Source organism: Lithobates pipiens, unplaced genomic scaffold (assembly GCF_037356315.1).
Source record: "Lithobates pipiens isolate NorthernLeopardFrog02 unplaced genomic scaffold, aLitPip1_a1.2 Scaffold_28, whole genome shotgun sequence".
NCBI classification, from domain to species: Eukaryota; Metazoa; Chordata; class Amphibia; order Anura; family Ranidae; genus Lithobates; species Lithobates pipiens.
Window position 1 is genome coordinate 35,301,157 of NW_027507789.1, and position 19,246 is coordinate 35,320,402.

General features: G+C 43.8%; 1 protein-coding gene across 1 annotated transcript in view; it reads left to right on the forward strand.

Annotated features, from left to right (window-relative positions):
* Positions 1-398: 398 nt before the first annotated feature.
* Positions 399-19,246, forward strand: part of EMILIN3 (elastin microfibril interfacer 3) — a 29,475-nt gene continuing 10,627 nt past the window's right edge. The window contains exons 1-3 of the mRNA XM_077459061.1: positions 399-1,294; positions 6,006-6,128; positions 9,632-9,894. Coding sequence (XP_077315187.1) covers positions 1,119-1,294; positions 6,006-6,128; positions 9,632-9,894 — 562 coding nt within the window. The 5' untranslated portion in view covers positions 399-1,118. The remainder of the gene's footprint in view (positions 1,295-6,005; positions 6,129-9,631; positions 9,895-19,246) is intronic.

Sequence of the window (19,246 nt, forward strand, 5' to 3'; positions counted from 1 at the left end):
ACTGCACTTGCAGAGTGCAATTGCACTTTGCAAAGTGCACAGTCTATTTGCCTTTAGTAAATCAACCCCTCTGTGGATTTCTGCATGTTCTTTGGGTTTAGGTACACATTAATGGTTGCACGCAAGCTCCTGTGCATGAGGAATCTACAGCTTGAGTCAGGATGAGCTGGCAGTCCTGCTGGACGTGACCGCTTCTCCTAAACTTTTTGAATGTTGCAGTGTATAACATGCTCGCTGTGCACGTGTGCTTCTCTGCCTGCGGTGAATGTGACATGCAGTGCCAGGCTGAGTCTCATGTTGCTGCTGGCAGAGGTAACACAGTTTCAGGAAAGGGTAGAGCAGGGGGGTATATTATTCTAATCCCAGAGAACTCCTCCTCTCCCTCCACCCCAATCACCCCCTCCCCTTCTACAGGTCTGGGGTATAGAGGGAGCAGTGAGGAGCTGTCAGGGACAGGGGGAGAGAGGGAGACTGGAGAAAGACAGAAAGTCACAACAGACTGATAGAAAGTAAGATTCAGAGAGACATACCGGGAATGCAGACACTGGAGACAGGGAGCGTTAGGAAACAGACAAGAGAATTTACATCAGAGGGATGTGGTGAAGAGGTGTGAGAGCTGGAGGGAAAAGAAGAACGCAAAATAAAGAATTTGGGAAGTAAAAGTGAGTAGTGGAAAGAGAAGAAAAAGCGCAGTGGGAAAACGAGATGGAAACGGCGTCAGGCTAAGCCAACGACTCTAGCCAAAGACAGTCACACTTTGTGACAGTGACTCTTCCTGACATATAGAACAGATCCAAAGTCAGACAGGGACATGACCAGCTCTGGTCTCCTGAGAAAGTGGCACAAGTGACGGACCTCAACGATTGACTTGCCAAAAGTCGTAAAGGACGAATTCTGTTCATGCTCCTAAAAGTCCTGGTGATTTAGAAGACCATAAGCCTGGCTTAAAAAACTAAAGATCCTCAAACTGGAAGAGCCAGCTTGTTGTGTGCCACATAAAAGACAAACCACTTGACTTGTGAAGAAGCTATTGGATTGACACAAGGAGAAGAAGTCCACTCTTGTAGTAAAGACCCAACAACATTTTAGACTGTTGATCCTGATTCTCCTCTGGAAAAATGCAAGATAGGATGCTCAGGATTTTGCTTTTAGTTTGCCTCTTTGGCGGGCTACCGTGCCCCGCCGAGGCCAAAGGGACATATTTCCCACCTCCTGCTACGGGAAGGTTCATTCACAGCCTGTATCAACCTGGTTCTCATCCCCAGACCTATGGCAAACCCATCACCAAGCACAGGTAAGCCTGGTGGCATGTTTGATGGACTGTGGTTATTAGAAGTAACATACCTTACTATAGTTTACAATTTTAGATATGTTTGCTGAGTAAAATAAACTCTAGGAATTAACACCTTGATCGGACATACTGGGTATACTAGCCTTTCTCAATGAGGGTTTTGTGGAACTCTAGGTTTCCTCCAGAGATTGCTAGGGGTTTCTTAAGCAGCAAGCCATTTCTGCCTCTTAGATATGTATCCCTGACAACAGTAAACTTTTTAGTTATCTATAAAAGTGGGATTCTTCCTTCTGACCACAAATGTATTCGGAGAATGAAGCCTGTGCTTTGATAAGGTCCACCCCAGATCTGTAATAGATTGGTGAAGCACTTGCGTAATTATGGATCCGTAGATTGCCAACATATCCCATGGCACTGTCCAGAGTGATGTACCCAACCACTATGGAATTTGGTTGTTTGATCCAAGTGCCATTAAGCTGCCCATGCATATATTGGAAATTTTCATGCCAAGGAGAAATATGTGGAGCACAAAGAAAATTCTCAGCCCTTGCCTGCATACACTAACATGCTGTCTATTTTATTATCCCGCCTATTCACTATCCTAATGGATATGATTGGCTGCTAGAGTGATTCATGCGTTTTCTTATCAAAGTAAAGACAAAGTGCCGTAATCCAAAGCGACCAATCAGAAGTTATCATTTGTTTTTGGCTATTTAAGATGAGTCTGATTGGTTGCTGTTGCTTACTGCTCTCTCACATCATCCTTAGTACTGAATTATTCATTATACTTTACACCCATAGGTCTAACACATGCTACTAATACTAAAGCCATCAAAGGCCTTTTATAGCTTTGTTGTGCCTTATTCAAAGGGTATTAAACATAAAAGAATAACAAAACGTATTTAACAGACACAAGAGAGAACAGGAATTGGAATCCCGCTCAGATGAGCCGACAATGAATTCCTTTATATCTTTGTAATGCCTGTTCCCCATTGTACAGTACACAGGTAGGCAGTCTGTAGATGTATATGTTCTGTTAGAGAAGAATTGGGAAAGCATGCTGGAACTTGTAGTATAACAGTGCGTCTTTGTTTTTCCGTACATAATGAGTATCAGTTTAGGAGTGTCGGCATACACAGCCTGATCTTCATCCATGAATTCTATACATTCATTTTATATGAGGAGTGTGTGAATAATTAGTGTAACAATATGGAACATCGTTATACAAAGCTATTAGAACTAGTCTTGGACCGGGTGCCCTTGCCTGTGCTTGTCTCTGGCGGTTTGCCTGGAATGATGAAGCAAAATAGTTTCTGTTGTTGACAGCATCCATCACACAACATGGGGCTTTGCTGTTAGTATAGAGTTGCTGATTTAATAGGGCAATGAGAAATGTGCAGTAACCCATAGCAACCCATCAGAAATCTCATATTTTTGAGTAGACTACTTTGATCTGGTTGCTATAAGTTACACCATCATTATAATTTTTTTATGCTAATTGAATGCCTTTCGAACAGACCTGAGGTCATAAAGAGCAAAAAACAAATATTCATAGTAGACCTGTATACCATAAATTGTTGGCACATACTTCTTATTCTACTGGCTGATCTTACATTGTGCCCCCCAGAGGCCGCCAAATTGCAATTCAAATATCTTCACTAAAAGTAGAAGCATGAGTATGCCCACCAAACCCCAAGAATGATTGGAACTCTTGTTAAGTTGTTGAGGCATACGGGTGGGACATGCCTATTCTCTGTATGGCCAGCCAGTAAAATTGGAAGTATGCACTGGCATCCTTAGTGCCTGCTTTGCTAAACGCCTGTTGGTTTGAACCTGTTTTGACCTTTAACAATATAAACTGTCAACTGAATATTAATACTGAACACTGAGCCTTCTATTGTGCATATACTGCTATTATCTAGAGCTGTGGTCTCCAAACTGCGGCCCGGGGGTCAGATGTGGCCCTTTGCTAGCCTTTATCTGGCCCTTGGGTCACTATTGCACCCAGCAATACAAAACACTATTCCTCTCATTGACACCAGCAGTGCAGCATAATTCCTGCCACTGACCAATGATAATGCACTATTCCTCCCACTGACACCAATGATGGGGCACTATTCCTCCCACTGATACCAATTATGGGGCACTATTCCTCCCACTGACATCAATTATGGGGCACTATTCCTCCCACTGACACCAATGATGGGGCAGTATTCTTCCCACCTACACTAAGGATGATGCACTATTTCGCCCCATAATAACAATGATGAGGCTCTATTCTTCCCACTAATACAAATGATGGGGCACTATTCCCTCCACTGACACCAACAGTGGGGCACTATTCCTCCCACTGACCTCAACAGTGGATCACTATTCCTTCCACTGACACCAATGCTTGGACACTGTTCCTCCCACTGACACCAATGATTGGGCACTTTTCCGCCCACTGACACCAGTGATTGGGCACTGTTCCTCCCACTGACACCAATGATGTGGCAGTATTCATCCCACTGCTACCAATGATGGGGCACTATTCTTCCCACTAAGCCCTTGTACACACGGTCGGAGATTCCGACAACCAAATCCGTCGGACTTTGTCCGAAACTGTTGTATACACGCGGTCGGACGAAGTTGTCGGAAAATCCGATCATTCAGAACGTGACATTATTTCATTACGACGGGACTACGTTCAGGCTAGTAGCCAATAGCTTTGGTCTAGGAATTTGATCTGAGCATGTGTGGCACTTTGTCCGATCGGAATTCTCTACACATGACCGGAGTATGTCCGATCGGAGCATTTTGTCAGAAAATATTTCCGGCAAGTTGGAAAATTTGGTTCCGACAGATATTCCGACGGAAACAGTCCGATGCAGACCACACACAGTCGGAATATCCGTCAAAACGCTCCGATCGGACACATTCCGTCAGAATCTCCGATCGTGTGTACAAGGGCTCATACCAATGATTGGGCACTATTCCTCCCACTAATACCAATGATTGGGCACTATTCCCCCTTCTACTGACCATAGGTGCTATGAAATGTATTTACTCCCGCTGACCATTAAGCCTGAGGCGTTCTTTACTCTCACTGAATATAGGACATTTTCTATCCCCACTGCCCCCCCTAAAGTTTGAAGGACAGCAGACTGACCCTTTGTTTAGAAAGTTTGGAGAACCCTGACCTTGAGCAGTCTCTACCAGGGTTCCAAAGAACTCCACAGGTTGCTATGGGTTCCTTGAGCTGTGGCTGATTGACCTCTCACGTGATGCCTGCATAATTCCTGGTCCAACAGCACTTGGCAGAGCTAGCAGCATTACACCAATGACTTTTTTTTTCCTGTCTGTAAAGAGGGCATTCTTGTCACCAATGAAAAGGGAACATTCTTCCCAGTAACCATCAATGTAAAGAGCTTCCTTGCCATTAACCCCAATTATTTAGTATTACCTGGGGGTTCCCAGAAACTTGAATGTTATTTCAAGAGTTCCGCTGGGGTAAAAAGGCTGAGAAAGTCTGGTGTAGAAAGTTGTCACTTCATCCCACCACTCGATTGTACTATTGGTCAGTGAAGCCATTGGGGTTGATTTACTAAAACTAGGGAGTGCAAAATCTGGTGTAGCTGTGCATGGTAGTCAATCAGCTTCTAACTTCAACTTATTCAGTTAAGCTTTACAAAAAAAAACCTGGAAGCTGATTCGTTTCTATGTGGAGCTGCACTCGATTTTGCACTCCCCAGTTGTAGTAAATCAACCATGTCTGAGGTCGGTGGTCACAATAAGTGACCAGAAGCAAGGTGCAGTAGCTGGGCAGGAGCAGTCTGTCACACTGACTGGTTACCTGACATCAGTTTTTGCACAACAGAAGTTTGGGGCTCCTGGGATGCTTCTATGGTTGCCTGTATTACCATTCTGCCACCTATTTACTTTGCTAAAGATCAGCACAGGTACAGATAAAAGAGTATCAGGCCGCGTACACACGCGGGGACTGTTCGCTCAACTTTGTCCGTCAAACAGTTTCAGCGGACAGTCCGCTCAAAATTAGCATGGACGGACTTGCCCACACACGACGAACGAACAGTCCGCTGAAACCGTGCGCGATGACGTGAACGGCACGTACGACGGGACGAAAAATACGACGTCCTATACACTGCAATGCAAACTTCGGCGTGTAAATCCTTTCTGAGCATGCGCGGAACTTTTGACGAACAGAGTTTCAGCGGACAGTTTTTCGGAATTTCCGAAAAACTTTGTTCAGCAGACTGTCCGCTGAAACTGTCCGCTGAAAGCCCACACACGAGCGGACTGTCCGCCGAAACACTGTTCAGCGGACAAAGTTGAGCGAACAGTCCCCGCGTGTGTACGCGGCCTCACAATTGGCCTTATACAATAAACCAGGGCAAGGTTCAATGTGAAAGGTGGTGTAGAGAACAGATTTCAGTTTACTGTTAAAAGGTAAAAAGGTTGTCTAAGTAACCGCCCTTCCTGCATTGTCTGGTATTCCTTTATGGAACAAGGCCAGTAGTATGTCGCCAAATCCCTTGTGTAAATTACATGGATGTTTTATTACTGCAGATATTCGCTTTATATTCAGCTAATGCTTTTTTGTTCCATCTCCCTCCCCTCCCTCTCATGTCCCTTCTTGCTGTCCTCTTTCCCCCACCCCTTTCATTTCCCAACTGTCTCCAACCTGTCTCCATACCACGGCTTTCTCCTGCAGAAATTACTGCGTCTATGTGGTGGAGAAGAACGTGACCTGCACACAGCAGGACGGCACAGAACCGTATATCAAGGCTGAGTACCTCAAGTGCAGTTGGGGACCCAAATGCCCAGGAACTGTTGTGTAAGTGCAATATACTAACACTGTTGTATATTCTTCTATGAATAATGTACAAATGTATGCAACATAGAAAGCATGTAGAGGTGCTCCATGACCATTTTCCAAGCTCAAGGGTCAGGGTCGTCTTTAAGGCAGGGCAAAAGGGGCAGCTGCCTTGGGCCCTGTCATTGTTGTGGGGCCCAAAGCAGCTGCCTCATACTTGCCAACTATCCCAGTTTAAATTTCCTTGTCCCTTGAAGTTTTAGTCCTGTGCTGTGTCCCGATATCTCAGTGTGAAGTGCTGCTACTAACGCTGCCCAGCTCTGCCCTATTGTTGTGTACAGATGACTCACCTGCAGACCCTGTGTTTACATGTAAATAACCGGCATTCATATGTAAATAGCGGCAGCATTACTAAGTAAATAGCTGTGGCAGCATTCACATGTAAATAAAGGTGGCATTCATATGTATATCATGCTCCCCTGCAGTGAGGAGATGATGTCCTGTAACCTCTAGCAACCAATCAGTGAGCAGTATTATTGTACAGTAATCTCTAGTAACCAATTAACAAGCAGAAATCATTTTCTGTAACCTCTAGCAACTAATCAGTGAGCTGTAATATGTGCTGTAGCCTCTAGCAACCAGTCATTAAGCAGTAACGATATGCTGTAACCGCTGGCAACCAATCACAATTGCTGCCTGATCTGATACAGTAAACTGAATTTAAGTCTAGCTGTTATTTATTGTATGTCTCAGAGCAGGTGGACAGTGAAATTGCAATGGGGCGTGGGGGGGGGGGGGGATACAAGAAAATGTTTGCCCAGGGTCCAATCAATATTAAAGACAGCCCTGTCAAGGGTGAACCATTTTCTAAAGGTTATGAAACATTTAGATTTGTACAGTACATTAATGCACAAGGATTAAGTCACTCATGAAAATGCATTGCGTTAAGGCAGCTCATTGAAATCAGTGGGCTTCTGATCCACCAAAACATCCCAAATATTGAACATGCCACAAGACCATTACCGCAACGCACCACAACACACATTTTTGGGTTGCCATGCATTGCAAAGACTGTGTATTGTTTTAGCGCATTAGGGTGCTATTCAAAATGAGTGGGACTGCAATGTATTGACTCATGGATTGTCTGTTACAACAACACATGGATGCAAATCAATCCCAAAGAAATATATCAATAAACAGATCAGGTATTATAACAAACTATTAGACCCCTTTCACACCGAGGCGTTTTTCAGGCGCTTTTGGGGTAAAAATAATGCATGAAAAACGGCCCCCCCTGCAGTCTCAGTGTGAAAGCCTGAGTACTTTCATACTGAGACAATGCGTTAGAAGGACGTTAAAAAAAACTCCTGCAGGCAGCATCTTTGGAGTGGTGAAGGAGCAGTGTATACACCGCGCCTCCACCGCTCCTGCCCATTGAAATGAATGGGCAGCTGCAGCGGCGCTTTGCGGGTCATTTAACCCTTTTTCGGCCGATAGCGGCTGAAAACCGCAGTAAAAACGATGGTAAGGCGCCGATATTTTTAGAGCCGACGCCCCAGTGTGAAAGCAACCTTAAGGTACTGGGCATGTCTGGTCTGCGCCAATGACCGCATCTATATTATGCATACAAAAAGTCACCAGCACATCGCAGTCCCCTCTTTAAAGATGGTGTTTTTAGAATGTATTTGGCAAGTGATACTTACCTGTTAGAGGGCAACCCATAGTCATGGCGCTTGTAAGGTAGCCATGCCTTCATTTACTCCAGAACAACATACTCGCTGGGAAATGTTATACTTGCATGTGTAGTTAGATGAAAAACAAGCTCAATAGCTTTGGCAAGGCTTCCCAACTGTAATATGTGCCCTTTTTGGGGTGTCTTGATTCCAGTGTAGAACTACTAGCTCTTAAAGGGGTTGGGTTTATTTAACTCAGACCAAACAAATACAGAAAAGAGCACCAGACCAAAATCAGATAAAAGAGTCAACGACAATTTTAATTATTAAAAAACAGTCGTATAAAAAAATACAACCTGTTTGGGGACCACCACTCTCCCTTCATCGGGGCTCAACAGAGGATAAAATATTGACTTCATATATCTATATTAGAACCAGTATTGAACTCCTCTAATAGAGAAACAACCTGACAGCAGTTGCCTAACTACTAGCTTTAAATTGCTATCTTTGGTTATCCATAGGTATCATCAGCTCATCAGCTGCCTGTTTGTGTCAGTTGATTGATGCAGAATCTGAATATATCTGAATACTTTAAAAACCTGAGGGTTATTTACTAAAGGCAAATGCACTTTGCACTACAAGTGCAAACTACAAGTGCAAAGTGCACTTGAAATTGCAAGTGCAGTCGCTGTAGATCTGAGGGGGACATGCAAGGAAAATAAAAAAAACAGCATTTTATCTTAAATGATTGGATGATAAAATCGGCAGAGTTTCCCCTAATTTCAGATCTACCGCACTATGCACTTGTAGTTTGCACTTGTAGTGCAAAGTGGATTTGACTTTCGTAAATAGCCCCCCATGGTCTCTTAACTGGCAAACAGAACATGAAATCCTCCTCAAGGATTCATTTGCACTGCTATAATGAAGGGTCTGTTTACACCAATGTGCACTTTGTTAAGGCAACCCATTCATTTTGAATGCACACAATGGGGGTTATTTACAAAAGACAAATACACTTTGCACTACAAGTGCAAACTACAAGTGCAAAGGGCACTTGAAATTGCACTGCTAGTGCACTTGGAAGTGCAGTAGCTGTAGATCCGAGGGGCACATGCAAGCAAAATAAAAAAAACAGCATTCTAGCTTGCACATGATTGGATTATAAATTCAGCAGAGCTTCCCCTCATTTCAGATCTACCCCCATTTACAGCGACTGCACTTCCAAATGCACTTTCAGTGCAATTTCAAGTGCACTTTGCACTTGTAGTGAATAGAGGATTTCCCTTAGGTAAATAACCCGCAATGTGCCTCAATGAACAAATATCATACCTGCACTATTTTTAACAGCACAGCACAATTTACAGAGCTTATCATATCATAATTTTCTTTTCATTGGTTAACATAAGGAAAGACAACCTTGGATTGGTTGCCAACGGTTACTACACTTCCCCCTTGCTGTTAAGCCTCTATAAACCTATAATGCATTGTGATGTAAAAATAATTAGCTACATTTAATTATCAACAGCTAAAATGATGGTCCTTTCACACCACAACCATTTGGGAAAATTAAGACTTTTTTTTTTTTGGAAGTCAGCATGACATTTGGTGGGTTTTCCCACCGTCTTTAGAGTAAAATGTACCCTGCTGCTTCTATTTAATCACAGCCTGAAGTAACAAATTACTATTTGTATAGATTTCATTATAGAACATTAGTGAAAGCAGCAAATAGTCACCTGCAGAGCTTCTCATTATTAAGCTTGATGGATCCTCAAGATCAGTGGAATCTGAATGGACAGGGGGTGTGTGGTTGACTGCCCAGCATATTTAATTTGCTCCATTATTGCCTTATAGGTACAGGACACTTTTCAGGCCCAAGTATAAAATCGGGCACAAGATAGTGACTGAACTGCAGTGGCGCTGTTGTCCTGGACATTCGGGGGATGCCTGCCAAGAAGGACCTCCCATCCAGCCAGGATATCATCCACCTTACATGGGCCCCAAGGCAGCCCCAGGACAGAAACTGTTCCCTCCACCAAAGACTCCCCCTTCCTACCCTAAACTGCCACCTGAGACTCTTCCAGACCTACCAACATCACCTAAGAAAAGTGGCTATGGTAAGAAAAACGTTGCTACACCGTTGTTATTATTAGAAATCATATTATTGCTATAAATACTTATTTAAGCCCAACACCCATAAAAAAATAAATAAAAAAAAGGCAGAGGTTAAAAAAAAAACAAAAAAAAAAAAAAAAAAAACACAGCTTTGTCTGCAATCCTTACCTCCTGCCTGGCACTGTATGCTGCAGCAATTTATTTTAGCCACAAGATGTCCTCAGTCTTCTGCGTTGATAAATGGGTCTTCTGCCATTTATCCTGGAAGAATGGACATGTACACAGTACGTACTGTGAGTTTAGGGTGACATGGACTCCCCCTGTAACTTCACTTTGATACCCAACACTCTCAGTATAATGTTGCAAAGAATGGCTCGGATATCATCCGGCATTGAGGACCAACCACCGCCAAAAGAAAATCTGAAGAGTACGTGGAACTTCGGTGTCACATGACCAGCTTAATACATCTGAAAAAGGTAACTATAAAGGTAAAGGTAACTATATAATAATAAAACCAAGAGTACAGTGGAGGGGGCCTACAGGGGAGCATAAGGGGTAGCTCTGATATTGGCTTTAAAGAGACACTGGCACAGAGAAAGGGAAGGGGGACCTGCTCCAAGTTTGAAGTTCAGCCACCTAGAGTTGCATAGACCTGCAGCAGTCTCCCATACCTTCCTAAAATGCTCAAATGCTGGGCTCTACTAACAGGTAAAGCTTCAACACTTATGGTAGCGGTGGAGAACGCTGCTAAGGCCCACCATCACATATTCCAATTGGTGTTTTCACCAGCCAATAGGAAATTGCAGAAAGTAGGAAAGGGGTTCTATTATAAAATGCACAATTTTTTCCTGCTATCAGAATGGTTTAAGTGATTCTAATACCGCATACACACGACCGGACTTTGAGGGACTAGGTCCGACGGTCTCTCCGACGGACTTTCGGCGGAGTTCCGACGGACTTTCCGAATGAACGGACTTGGCCACACACAATCACACCAAAGTCCGACAGATTCGAACGTGATAATGTACAACCGGACTAGAATAAGGAAGTTCATAGCCAGTAGCCAATAGCTGCCCTAGCGTCGGTTTTTGTCTGTTGGACTAGCATACACACGAATGAATTTCTCGGTCCGGCGGAGTTCCGGTAGAAAAATTTAAAACATGTTCTATTTCTAAAATCCGCCGGATTTTTGTCAAGCAAAGGTCCGATGGAGCCCACACATGATCGAATTGTCCGATGGACTCGTTCCGTCGGACCTTTGCTGTCAAAAAGTCCGGTCATGTGTACGCGGCATAAGGGTTTTTTTTTTTTTTTTTAATTAAATAGCACAGAGCAGCCCCTATCCTCTTCTTATTGAGTCCCCCGCTGCCTTTCCTGGTTCCTCCCCCCTGCCAAGTGCCCCCAAGAGCAAGCCTCTTTCTAGGGGGCACTTGAGCAGACTCACTCCCAAGTGAATGCATTAAGGTAAAAAAAAACACATTGACATTGTTCATTCACACACAAAGCACAATTCGGCCCTGCCCCCCTGCTCACTGACTGCGATTGACAGAAGCAGGAACCAATTGCTCCCACTGATGTGTGAGCTAATGAAGAGAGAGACAGACCCAGGTACCGCTCTCAAGCACATTGCTGGATTGAGATGGGGCTCAGGTACGTATAGGGGTGGGGGGGGCTGGGCAGAAAGCTGCACCCCAAAGGTTTTTTTACCCGAATGCATTCAGGTAAAAAACCTTCTACCTTTATAACCACTAAAGATTCGGCTTCGACAGGAAGGTTTAGGAGGCATCTGTAGGTAGATACTGCTAGGTAACGTCATTTTATAAGTACAGATGTTTGCCCCTCTTCCCCACCATTGACGTTTTTTAAATGCATCAAGAGGCTTATGTAGCACCCCCCTATAACTCCAAAGACAGAATGACACCCCAAGAAGCAGTTTCAAGTTTTATTGTAGAACGGATAAGGAGATGAGTGTCAGGGGTCCCAGATAACACAGCAGATCACTTACAGACTCTACACATACAGATTAATGTCCAGATTCAGTGTCAGAACCTTTAAGCTGACCCAGCAACACTGTAAGCACATTCCCAAACTTAAGTGCATCCTCCAAGTGAGTCACCAGGCCCTTCTAAAAGACCAGCCTTCTTCATGACTCTTTTCAGCAAGGGGTATCCCCTGGGTCCTTTCCTTGACACAGCTTCCTTCAAACACTAAGCAGGACAGCTTTAGGACCACTTCAGCACACGTTAGGCCCCAAACAGGCTATTGAGCCTAACAGCAGAGCTCTATCCAACAGCACCTCCTGTGACTTCAGCCCAGGGAAAGAAAGGGAGCACATGACCTATCCCAAAAATGTATATCCTTCCCCAACAGGCACCAGTAGCATAAACCTCTGACTGGATTGGCTGAAGAAAATATAAATATTCATAACTTAGTTTTGTTTGTGAAATCTCATACTATGGCCAATGATACCAGTGACATCTACTGGTGAAAGTAAGAAATCACAAGCCAATTTAAGCTTAGGGAAAACCAGGTAAAAAACTATACAATCAGTCTGAGCTAACTTCAGCCCAGCCAAAAATGAAATGATCATGGTAGCCCCGGTTTAGGTCAAGGAGGCAGCACTTATACGATAAGGCACAGAGATATATTTAAAGTGCAGCGTTTAATTCAGTAATAAGTCTGCAAGTCATTACTAAACCCTTGATGATGTGGTATATTCGCCATGTACTGTGAGCCATTGTACTCACTAAGAACTTAGTTAAAAGCAATCATACACTTTTTCCATGCAGAGTAAAACACCAGGTTTACTGTCACACCTCCCCAACAACACATGCTCACCATTTCCTTCCTTAACGTCCAGATCACTGTAGTCGGAGCTTACACAGGGCTGTGGGCTGTGAGCTGTCCTTCAACCTATGTAAAATAGCTGGGCCAAATTCAATGCAGCAGCATTGTGACACAGGAAGATAGTTAATGAGTCACATGATCATCCTTACGAAAAAGGTACCTGGCATTACCTCTACTTTCAGTAGGGAGCTGAGGATAGGCGAGTATACGATTCGGGGGGGGGGGGGGGGGGGGCGTCTGCGCAATAAAGAAATACTGTTGCAAGGTGTTGCAAAGTTACTTTTACCCCCCAGCCAAAGAGACCCCTTGCCATTCAAGAAAGCAAGCAGTTCTGTTCAAATATATATAGGTCTGACTCATCAAGGGACATGTTGGACAGAGAGCGCATCGGTCCTTATCTGCAGAGAGCTGGGAAGCATTGGGCTTTCTCGTTGGGGCTGGGGTTTGATAACCCCAAAAAAAGCCAGACATTGAACATTTATGATTTTGCAACACCTTGATTTTGTTTTTAACCATAAGCAAACCATGCCTGGAACCATCTTTTCCAAGTGGCGTCAGGCACGGTATGCTTAACTGTTCCTGGGCAAGGTTCAGAGCACCCATGCTACACATGAGCTGGACCAAGAGGATCAACCATTCTAAGGCACCCATCCTCGGTCTGAGTGCATCCTAAAGCAGAGACCCAAAAACAAGCATACAGTATGCATGGTCATTGACTAACAAAGGTGCCAGCAGTAGATAAGAAGGTCACCCTAATTGCTAAAGATTCTCTTTAAAGTAGACCTATATAGAGATGCAGTAGTAGCTATGTCACATAATTAGACACAGGCACAGAAGTTATATGCACAGAACATAGATATTAAAAGTACATTGATTAGACAGATGTATAGAAGATTGGTCTGTGGTAGGGTAGAAAACAAAACCAGCAGTGTCCACCAGTGAGATGGGGTTCATGGTCTTAGAACTGAATTACCAGCTACAATGCCTGATGACCTTAGTGCCCAATCGTTGTGTGCGGTTTGGTCCCATCCTGCTGGGAGGCATTCATCATCTGGGGACAAGTAGGGACTGTAACTTGGAGGCCTTCTCTTTGGCATCAATTGACATCAAAGCATGGCAAAGATAAAATATGCTACAGAGTTATATAGCGGTGTTGTAACAAGGCGTACGCCTATCGAGCTCAATCAAATCTCCATAAAACTCAACTGCAGTTTTACAACAGTGCAAGGACATGGGTTCACAGGTTTTTGCTCACATCAGAGCTCACTTCTTTCCCCACACAAGTCAATGGGAAAGCAAGCACATCTTAAAACAGGCTGCTGGAACTTATGCCATGTACACACGACCAGACTTTCCGTCAGAAAAGGTCAGAGGGAATCATTCCGTCGGATATTACGATCGTGTGTGGGCTTCATCTGACTTTATTCTTCAAAAATTCTGATGGACCTAGAAATAGAACATGTTTTGAATCTGTCCGACGGAATCAATTTCTATCGGGAAAACCGTTCGTCTGTATGCTGGTCTGATGGACCAAGTACGATGCAAGAGCAGCTATTGGCTACTGGCTATTGAACTTCCTTTTCTAGTCCCGTGGTACTTTATCACATTCAAAACTAACAGGCTTTGGTCCGTTCATGTGTGGACAAGTCCATTGGGTCGGAACTCCGTCGGGAAGACCATCTGACTTTTTCTGCTGGAAAGTCCGGTCAAGTGTACGCGACATTAGAAGATGGTCAAATTCAGTCTAGCACCAGGTCAACCATAGGTTAGATGCACCTGTTATCTGAATGTTCTTGGTAGAATCTCAAACTGGTCTTATATGCTGATGAAATGCATCTAAAAACAGTCTTCATTTTAACACTAACTCAAATGTTGTCAGCACAGTTTTTTCCACATTATCCAAAACATGCAGGTAGCCAAACCAGCATCCACCTAAAACTGATCCTATTGTCTGCATATGTATGCACACATTAGAGCTATTAGAATGTAAGCTCTGCTGGAGAAGGGGCTCTTCTCAATGATTCTATGTACTCTGTTTCCTTTGCACCTGCTTCATAGCACCCCCCCCCCCCACATTGGTGTCCTCTGCCCCCCTTCACATCACGGCCCCCCACAACTCTGCCCCCTTCACATCACAGTCCCCTACAGCTCTGCCCCCCTTCAGATCTTATACCCCCGCAGCTCTGCCCCTCCCCTTCAAATCACAGCTCTACACAGTTATGCCCCCCCCCCTTCATATCAGACCCCCCCTGCAATTCTACCCTGCTTGGCATCACAGCCCCCTACAGCTATGGCCCCCTTCAGATCATATACCCCCGCAGCTCTAGCCCCCCCCCCCACAAATCACAGCTCTACACAGTTATGCTCCCACCCGTTTGGCATCACATCCCTCTGCAGCTCTGCCCCCCTTCACATCACTGCCCCCTGCAGCTGTTTCCCCTTCTTCACATCACAGCTCTGCCCCCCCCCCCCCCCCTGCATGCAGAAGAATTCTGCCTCCTGCTCTGCTGGGATATGGGATAGTGACAGCAATGGAGGCAGGGAGAAAAAAAATTGGCTCCTAAATTTTGGGACCACAGCGGTCTGGATGGAACAGTGACTTGGTCCGGATCCAGACCACGGAACGCCATTTAGTAAAGCCTGATATAAGTGAATAGAAAAACTGCACCATTGAAAATATTTTGTTATAGCTGTAAAAAATAACTATTGAATCTAACAGAAATTCAGTGCTGTCCTGTGTACTCTGCAGAGTTATCACTAGTATTGTTATCATCGTTAAGTTCACCTGCTTGCACTACAGAACACCTCCCTCCTATGTTATGGGTATAGGGAGGTGTTCTATAGTGCTCACACACTTCCTGTCCATAGGTACAGTGCAGTGATCAGGTATTGTCACCCTAGAACATGAAGGCAGGTTCACAAGGTAAAAATAAATGAAGAAAAGAAAGGAAAAGAACTAAGTCAACTTATCTATGGAGCAGTAAACGGCAATAAACCACATTATTGTTCTTGATAATAGATACAATTTAAAGATCAGTCTTTACCACAATTGCCACCCCATTGAAATTTTCCATATCATTGCTTGTGGATTACAAAACTCTACATGGTGCCATTATTTAACGTTAAAGGTGTTGTAAAGGCAGAAGGTTTTTTTTTAAATCTAAGATAAAAAAAAAAACCTTCTGTGTGTAGCACCCCCCTCCCCTTCCCCAGCACCCCCCTAATTACTTACCTGAGCGCCTTCTCTCTTCAGCAATGTCCACGATCCCCTCAGCTATCCAGGACACTCCTCCTGATTGGCTGAGACAGCAGCGGCGCCATTGGCTTCTGCAGCTGTCAGTCAACCAATCAGGGGAGAGGGGGCGGGGCCAGGTCGGGGCTCTGTGTCTGAATGGATACATGGAGCCCTGACTTAGCTTGGGTGTCCCCTGTAGAAAGCAGCTGGCTGAGGGGTACTCAAAGGAGGGAGGGGCCAGGAGCAGCAAAGAGGGGTCCGAGAAGAGGAGGATTGGGGCTACTCTGTGCAAAACCAATTGCACAGAGGAGGTAAGTATAACATGATTTTTTTTTTAAACAGGCCTTTACAATCACTTTTGTTAGCCCAACACTTTATATTCCTGATATGTGCCCACTGTACCATGTACTTGTATGAGAAAGTATCAGGTTCTCTTTGTATTGCTTCATTTATGTGAAATCCCTGGTATTCTGCCAGTCCCTCTGCTTTCCTATTAAAAAATGGACCACACTAAGCAAGAGAGCACATCACGGTCAGTTCCCTAGCTATGCTGGGAACTCAGTGTACTCTCCTCCAATGATCAGACTTGCGCTGCCAGTCCCCCACTGCACAGCCATTCACTGGGAAGCTCAGTATTTTGCCATTTCTCCTTCCCCCAGCTTTTATGCAGCTGAGAACAGAGGGATCACTTATAAAAAAAAAAAGGGGTGGGGGGGTGGGGAAGTATTTATATTGTTTTTTTTATATGTATACAAAAATGTTTTCCCTTTCATTTCTATTTTAAACTGAATGGGTTGTTTTGCAAGGTGATCATTTATAATCACTTTAAGCGTCTTTTGGAAGTGAAATAATATAGGAACGAGGAAAGTTTAGGAAATCCATATTTTGCCATGAAAGATTTTCTTTCATTTCTTATGTTAACACTGTTATATTTGCACTAGGGTTTCCATAGTGCACTTCCAGTTTCTCAATCAGCTGACACTGGATTCACCGGGGTATATGAAATAAAATATCCCGCTTTTAATCGCCGCTGACAAAAATCAAACAAAAACACAGTTCCTTCCTCTGTGCATAAATATCGGTGCGTATAGCTCTGCTGGGTGTTATATTCTTTTACAAACATAGTTTAATAATTTCACGGCTCAGGTTACTCGTGAGAACAAAGTCGCTTTATGCCGCCGTTCCCTGTCTCAGCCAATAGATAGCACTGCTACAAATTATAGCTGGGCTTCCTAATGCCTTTCGCAGCCAGCTGATCAGCCGCCCGGTTTCCAAACACGGGGCAGAACAGTACGCCACTACAAAGTTATATGAGGCACTCCAAAGCCAGAATCGTTCCAATCTGCCACTGCAATAACATAAATACAACCAGCTGAGCCCTGGATCATTTTCCTTCCAAACCTCGATGAAAAGAATAAACCTCATACACAACCGTAAGGATGGAAATGTGGAGCTTACACTTGCACCCCAATAAAAATGATATGTAATTCAAATCAAACTATAAAATGGTTACAGAACAAGCAAAATTTTCAGGTTAGAGTCCAATTTTTTGTTGTTAAAATTAATGCAATTTTGAGTTTTCACAAGTGTTGTGGCATTTTTTCCTAGTTAGATCCATGTTTTTAAGATCACATCTTGCATTGCTTTATAAAAGCTGTTCCTATAGTTTTTTTGCATCTATCGCTAAGCATTGAAATAATAAAAAATGTTATATTACATGCAGGAGCTACCAATAACTTTACAAATAAGTATAGGAAAATACTTATAGCTGTACAGAAGTTTTCATTAGCATTTTATGTAACTGGCTTTTTATACCCAACTCCAGCCAAAACATTTATTTGTTTGGGAAGGATTCTTTGAGGTTCTAGACTCCCCCTTCCCCCATCCAAAACGAAAAAATAATCTTTCGCCTGAAGCAGGGATTTATTACTGTTTATTCCCTATGCCATTTTCGGCACCAGATTGACGCCATACACTTTCTAGCCTATTAGCTTTTTATTGAAAAATATTGCTCCCTTTGGTTCAATCTTATTTTATTAAATACGACATACAAAGAGCAAGGAATAGAGATACAAACAACGCAAGATCTCTAGTGTACCACATAATATCATGAGTTGGGAAAACATAGTTCGGTACAAAGCAGCATTAAGCCGCGTACACACGGGCGGACTGTATGGCCTACTTAGTCCGTCGAAACACATTTCAGCGGACAGTCCGCTCGTGTGTGGGCTTCAGCGGACTTTTTCAGCGTGCAGTCTGGCGTACTAAGTATTTCGGATTTTTCGAAATACTGTCCGTCATACTTTGGTTTCAGCGGACAATCCGCTCGTCAGTAGGCTAGTTCGACGGACTAAGTATGGCGCATGCTCAGAAAGGATTTACACGGCGAAAGGTTGCATTGCTGTGTATTCGACTTCCTATTTCTAGTCCCGTCGTACGTGCTGTACACGTCATCGCGCAAGCTTTCGACGGACTGTTTGTGCATCCGTGTGTGGTCAAGTCCGTTCATTCGAAAGTAGGACGGACTGTCCGTCGGATTGTATGACGGACTAAGTAGGCCATACAATCCGCCCGTGTGTACGCGGCTTTAGATATATTATCCCAAAGCTCATATTGATAGCAAGTGTACGCCCTTGTACACACGGTCGGACGTTCCGACCACAAAATCTGCCGGATTTTGTCCGAAACTGGTGTTGGATACACATAGTCGAACAGAGTTGTCGGAAAATTTGATCGTTTGGAACGTGATGGTGTTCGTTCGTTACGATGGGACTACTACGTTCAGGCCAGTAGTCAATAGCTTTGGTCTCGTAATTTGATCTGAGCATGCGTGGCACTTTGTCCGATCGGAATTCTCTACAAACCATCGAACAAAGTCCGTTCGGATTATGTTGTCGGAAAATTTTATATCCAGCTCTCAAACTTTGTTGGTCAGACATTCCGATGGAAAAAGTCAGAAGGAGCACACACACAGTCGGATTATCCGACAACACTGTCCGATTGGACATTTTACATCTGAATGTCCGACCGTGTGTACAAGGGCTAACAGTATCCTAGCATGATGGGGGAAAGAGCATTTATTATATAATATATGAATAAGTCAGTATGTATGAAAACACCTCTATATTTTAACTATCCTTTATGTAGCATCATGAAAAAATGTAAAAATCAGTAGTAAAGGAAAAGAGGTTAAGGAATTAAACAAGGTAAAAAAGCAGGATAGTAAAGATAAGGTCATGGACAATTCATCATGGCCAAGGAGTATTGGAGGT